We start from the raw sequence: 6738 nt of genomic DNA, 5'->3' as shown, positions 1-6738 counted from the left end.
CGTAGGTCCATAAGTAAATTTATAAATTTATTGTATTTTTGTAAGAATAAAAAACTAGTACGAAATGTTAATCAACCGTGTCAAGGCTCAAGAGTACCACATGTTTGAAAGATTTTTTTTGTAATGAGAACTGAACATCAATTTCAAAAGAAGAATGCCTTATCGACTATCATCAGAAACACAACTCTGATAACATCTTGAAAGCTACAGATAATCCAATATCTCACTCTTCAATACCATTATATTATCATATAACATTCATAACATCTTGAAAGCTAAATGTTCCACCTTAGAATAATATAAAGCACTACGAAACCTATCGTTCAGTTACCAACATAGAACATAAACCATTGCAAAGTCACGTCTGATGTATTTTCTAGTATATATATAGAGAGAGAGTTCAAAACTTCAAGAAAATCCACATTCCACGCTATTGGAAAACCTCTGATTACATGAGGAATATAACTACAACTGTCTTGACCTGAGAAGCAATAAAACAGAAGTGTTAGTCTCTATTAAAACGGGCCAACCGACCACTTTCATGGCTTACTAGCAATATTAATTGATAGAAACGAAAAAAGCACCATCAAGCTAGATCTTTCACATAAAGAAAGTAGCCCATGTATATATACTGCGCGCTCCAAGTACGCATCAAAAAACAAAAGTGACAAACACCTAGCACGCTCCAAGTACACTTCCTACCAATCTTCTGATTAATGCGACAGAAAAGCAACATTCATTTGATGGCATTAACCACCCCCCCCCCCCCACCACCACCACCACCATCACAAAAAAAAAAATGAGAGAGAAACACCGAAAATTCAGAAAATAAACTGGAGTCCTCACCAAGCTTAGAAGCACTTCCTGTGAACAATTGAAGGACCAGATTCATCATACTCGGCCTTTGAAATCCACATCTGCATAGCAACCAGAAATTAGTGCTAATCCCGCAGTCTTGAAGAGTTAATAAGAAGAAATTCACAATTAAAATCATCCCTTTTTTTTTACAAAGTTATAGAGATGAAGCAAAACTAACTTGTTGGAAAGTACTAAGAGAAGCTAGAATTGATCCTCCTATCCAGACACTGTACTTCCTCTCAGGTGGTGCAACCACCTTGATCTTCATGCTGCTTGGAGCAAGAGCAGTGATTTCCTTGCTCATACGATCTGCTATGCCAGGGAACATAGTTGATCCACCACTGAGCACAATATTACCGTATAAATCCTTCCTAATATCCACATCACATTTCATGATCGAGTTGTACGTTGTTTCATGAATTCCTGCTGCTTCCATTCCGATCAACGATGGCTGGAAGAGAACCTCAGGGCATCGGAACCTCTCAGCACCAATAGTGATCACTTGTCCATCGGGAAGCTCATAGCTCTTCTCAACTGATGAACTACTCTTTGCTGTGTCAAGCTCCTGTTCAAAATCCAATGCAACATAGGCAAGCTTCTCCTTCACATCACGAACAATTTCCCGCTCAGCAGATGTGGTAAACATATAACCTCTCTCAGTGAGAATCTTCATGAGATGATCAGTAAGATCACGACCGGCAAGATCTAACCGCAAGATGGCATGGGGAAGTGCATATCCCTCGTAGATGGGGACAGTGTGGCTCACACCATCACCAGAATCAAGCACAATACCTTTTTTGAATCACAAAACTCAAATTAGCAATCGAATAGCAATAAAAAAACTAGTAGATAAGAACTCCCTCCATCCCAATTTATGCGACACAGTTCGGATTTCGAGAGTCAAAACTTCTTTATTTTGACCGTGAATTTGGACATACAATCTTCAAATTTTTTGAGAACTAATTTACATATTTAGAAACTACAGAAAAGTACTACAGCCCACAATAATTAACAATTTAAAATATATAAAGGGCGTACGAATAAATCACCATCAAAGATTTTCTTGTACAACTCTCGAAAAGTGAAAAGTGTCACATAAATTGGACGGAGGGAGTATTCTGCTTACCAGTAGTACGACCACTAGCATACAGAGAGAGAACAGCCTGGATTGCAACATACATGGCTGGCACATTGAAGGTCTCAAACATGATCTGGGTCATTTTCTCTCGGTTTGCCTTGGGATTAAGTGGTGCCTCAGTAAGAAGAACAGGATGCTCCTCAGGAGCAACACGAAGCTCATTGTAAAATGTATGATGCCAAATTTTCTCCATGTCATCCCAGTTGCTGACAATACCGTGTTCAATAGGATATTTCAAAGTCAGAATACCTCTTTTAGACTGAGCTTCGTCACCAACATAGGCATCTTTTTGGCCCATTCCAACCATTACTCCTTGGTGTCTAGGACGACCAACTATACTAGGAAATACAGCCCTGGGAGCATCATCTCCAGCAAAGCCAGCCTAAAATAAAGAAAAGGACTAACTATACATTAACATGCCACATAGGGAGTAATACAATAAACTGTAAACAGTAAGCTAAAATTGCAAGCTATTTTGTTTTTAACTAACCTTAACCATTCCAGTTCCATTGTCAACAACGAGTGGTTGAATGTCCTCCCCGTCAGCCATCTTCTAAGGACTACAAATATTACAAGTACAATTTAGGCGAGATGTCGCTGGTACAAATGCAGAGTCGAAGTAAAGAATGTAAACAATATCAATTCAGCGCAGTTCCTAAAAAAGCTTTTTCAATAAATTGCTTCCTCTATCAATTACATATTTCTCTTGACAATGTGCTTTGAAGCTCAAAGGTAGATCAATTTCCTTTCTACAGAACACAACTGCTGCTACAAGCAATGATCTTCCCCGACTCCTAAAAGGAAGAGGAGAAACAAAAACAACAGAAACAACATTGCAGAGTGTGCAGCTAGGAGTTGATCAGAAAAGCACAAGAGGAATCACAAATAAGGGTCAATAGATGCAGTTGGAGTTCATTCATGATACTATCTGGACTAACTTGATGACGACTCTGAATGGCTTGATTTGGGTTGACACATACTTGCACATATTTTTTTCCTCTGGAGTTAGTGTTTGATAATGAACTATACACTTAAGCGCATATCTTCATTCATCAAGTGCAATGCACATTTAAACTTAAAAAAGTTGCAAGTTTTGAGACCCTAGGCAATACCCAAGAAGTTCGACATATTTACTATGGAATAGCTGTCTTAGATTCATAATTACAAGAAAATTATTATCATTGGAAATTTAGAAGCAGTATTTGGGTTATATGAGGAGGGCAGACTTTTTCACACGATAACGTCATCCCTTTCCAAACTCAGCATGTCCACAAGTAGCACTTTCATAGTTCACTTGTAACTCTGGCAAAAAATGAGCGTGTTTGCATTTCGCTTATCCACTTTTACATTCTATAGCGGAACCAAATTCCACACAGTGAATCACTATAACAAGACTGGGTAAAAACTAAAACAAATGCAACACCAGGCTCTCAAAATCCATCCGAGATACATAATGTTTGCCTAATATTCCTTTCTTGATAAGCACCAGTGTGATGCTAAATGACCCTAAAGAATAAGAGACCACTACAAGACTGCTCAGTACGGTTTTTTCCAACCCACAACTTTTAAAGCATTTTATATATATTGAATTATTTTTGTAAGAAAAGGTATTTCTGAATTATTAATTACTATGACTTGTAAGTAGTACTATTCGTGTGCGCTTTCAATTATGTGAATTTTATTTCAAAAAAAAAAAAAAAAGGAAGAATCAGTCCTGATTCGTAGCAAAAATTAGATGCTTCTGCCCGCTCACTCCGAAACCTTTCACATATAATGGAACGGAAGGAGTACTATAAGTCATAACAGAAAATAGATATATATCAGAAATGTTTGAAAAACTAATGGTCAAAGAAAATCATCTTCAACTAACCAAATACTACTAGTGAATTACATAAAATAAGACACATGAAGTATTACTAAAACTAAAAGATAAAAACGATCCCATTTATTAACTTTGTAGCCACCAATTTATGTATCAAGCATACAGATAAAAACCACAAGGAGATCATCCAAACAAAGTTCCAAACGAACTTCAAATCAAAACTACAAGAAAATAAGTAACAACTCCACATAGTGAAAACGCAAGTATTTTTTGGGATCAAAACCTCGCATAGTATTTCTCTAGATTATATACAAATGCTTTTGGGATAGTATATTTTAGCTATGTACCGAATACAAGAAAATAAGTAAAACATTTTCCAAGAAAACACTTTCCGTGGAAAACATTTTCCTTCATACTGAACACACCCTAAGAACCCCAAAATTCAGTTACCGGCAACAACATCAAAACGTCGAGCAACTAATTAATAAGACCAAAGCAAATAGCCAAGACAACAGGGTAGAAGTGAACACAAGGAATAAAAACGGAAAAATCACAAAATCAAATTAGAAAAATCATGATTCATGAAGAAGAACTGAAGCATACCTTGATTAAGGCAAACCCTTTTTGCAGTTTGACTAGTAGGTAAAGAGAAGACCTTTTTTCTTTTTCAAGATACAAGAAAAGAGAAGGCGCTAGAAAACAGTAAGGTGTCGTTTGGTAGGTAGCCAAAATTATCCCGGGATTATAATCCCGGGACTAATTTATCCCACCTTTTGGACAATGTGGGATATCCCACCTTGGAATTATGCTTCATTTTGTACCGTGTTTGGTAGGAAGTATAAATTTATCCTTCTACCAAACACGGTACAAAAAATTAGTGCTAGGATATTCCAGCCTATACCATGCACCAAACGACCCCTGAGGAGAATACTTAAGGAAAAAGAACGAGAGACAAATGTGGGGGCCCTATTCTTTATTCCTCTAGTCTCTAGAACAGTAGTAAATGAAATGCAAATGCAAATCAAAGTGGATTTTTTTTCTTTTTTTTTTTTTTTTGTTGTGGTGTTGGGTATTCGTATTGGCCCCATTAAACCGAATTCGTGTCGTGTAAGATTCATTTAAGGAGTAAACACAAAGTTTTCATTCTTTTTCCAACTTGGTCTGATGTAATCATGTACTAATACTTACAGATGAAGTATTACCAAAAACATAAAAAACGAGCCTTTTTATTAACTTTCTAGCCACTAAATTTATGCATCAAGCATACAGATCAAACCTACAACCCCAATATTCAGTTACTAGAGGCGTATTTATGTATTAATTTTGGGTCACGTGAACACATGATCACTCAATTAAACTCGATATATTATGTGTATAAATCTAAAAATATTTCTAATATAAACACATGATCAAACTAGACAGAATGGAGCACTGATTAGGAGCTTTATTTATTTCCTCAAGATCTCGAGATCAAACGCAAGCTCCCGCACGTTCTATGCTTTTCTAAAACAGTATTTTAACTTTCTTTTTTATATTATTTTAAATTCATTTTCTTCTATAATTTTAATTACCAAAAGTAAAAAACGTGTTTCTTTTTTATATTTTACCCCCCTTTATTTTAATTACCCAAATCCCAAAACAAACAAAAAAAAATTCTATAGAGGCTAAGCTGCAACGAATCAAACACACAAAAAAATAAAAAATTATAGCTAATGGTCTTCTTAAAACTCTGAATGCGTCTCTGGGTGAAAGTAAGACAGAAAATTCACAAAATCAAGATAGTGAAAACACTAAAGAGGATTGATGATGAAGAAGAATTGAAGCATACCTTTGATTAAGGCAAACCCTTTTTGCTGTTTGACTGTTGGGTGAAGCGAAGACCGTTTAATAATACTAGCAAAGAACAAAGAGAAGGAGCTAGAATACAATAGGGAGAATATTTTAAGGAGATAAAAAAAGGAAGACAAATACGGGGAACCCAATGCCTTGATTCTTCTAGAGGGCCAAGCGATTAAATGAAATGTAAATGCAAATGAAAGTGAAATTTCGATATAGTTTGACCGGACACCTAATTTAAGAAAGAATCGAAGACTTTTGAAACTTATGATTTAAAAGGTTAAAATAACTCATAAATATTTGTCTGGCTGTAGATTAGTTCATTAAGGGTAAAAGGAAAAGTTTTAAGTTAAATTATTTCTAAATATAGAAATGTATCATTCTTTTTTGGACAAACTAAAAAAAAAAATGTCACATAAATTGGAACAAAAAGAGTATTAAAAATTATTTGTCTGTAATCTAGACGAACACTATAGGGGATTAGATAAGGCGTAAGAGTGTGTGTGTAGGTAGGATGGGGGTTATGAAGGGCGGATGCATTGGAGGGTAGGGAGAAGTCAACCAATATGAATGTCACTTATGAAATTTGTTTAACCTACTATTTGTTTAACCTACTTCAAGTCATTTTTAAGAAACTTATTTTTTAGAAAAAGTATTTTTCAAAAAATTTAACGAGTGGCTGGAAGTTTGGAGATAAATCCTAGAATTCAAAGATTTTAGTGCAGGACTAAGACTGAAAACCTGGAATGCAAGTTCAGTGACATAGCGCATGAGGCGGAGGTGGAAGTGAAGATTGACACTCGATTTGTACTCAAGAGAGGGAGTTTCAAGTATCTCGGGTTCTTAATACATAGTAAGAAGGAGATTGATGAGGATTTCGCGCACCGCATTAGAGGTGGGTGGGAGAAATGGAGGCTCGCTTCAAAGATTTCGTGTGATAAGAATGTGTCACCATGGCTTAAGAGTAAGATCTACTGAGCGGTTATTCGACCTACATTGTTGTATAGGACAGAGTGCTGGCCAATCATGAATACTCATGTCCAGAGGGTGAAAGTAGCGGAGATGAGAATGCTCCGATGAATGT

The 6738-nt window shown here is 36.1% G+C and overlaps 1 protein-coding gene across 2 annotated transcripts; it reads right to left on the bottom strand.

The window, feature by feature from the left end:
* Nucleotides 1-211: 211 nt before the first annotated feature.
* On the bottom strand, nucleotides 212-5805 carry LOC132603863 (actin-104). 2 transcript variants are annotated; one of them, XM_060317148.1, is made up of 6 exons: nucleotides 5647-5805; nucleotides 2487-2556; nucleotides 1985-2378; nucleotides 1037-1650; nucleotides 847-917; nucleotides 212-481 (listed from the first exon to the last, which is right to left on the bottom strand). In XM_060317148.1, exons 2-5 carry the CDS (start codon nucleotides 2544-2546, stop codon nucleotides 852-854), a joined length of 1134 nt encoding a protein of 377 aa, XP_060173131.1. In that variant the 5' UTR covers nucleotides 2547-2556; nucleotides 5647-5805; the 3' UTR covers nucleotides 212-481; nucleotides 847-851. The 2 variants fall into 2 exon arrangements, with proteins under 2 accessions (XP_060173131.1, XP_060173132.1); XM_060317149.1 differs by lacking the exon at nucleotides 5647-5805 and adding an exon at nucleotides 4423-4460 and having other exon boundaries at nucleotides 2487-2558.
* Between the last annotated feature and the right edge of the window lie 933 nt (nucleotides 5806-6738).

Source organism: Lycium barbarum, chromosome 7 (assembly GCF_019175385.1).
Source record: "Lycium barbarum isolate Lr01 chromosome 7, ASM1917538v2, whole genome shotgun sequence".
In the NCBI taxonomy this organism is placed as follows: domain Eukaryota; kingdom Viridiplantae; phylum Streptophyta; class Magnoliopsida; order Solanales; family Solanaceae; genus Lycium; species Lycium barbarum.
The sequence above is the reverse complement of the archived record's forward strand: the minus strand, read 5'-3'. Positions and strand labels throughout refer to the sequence as shown.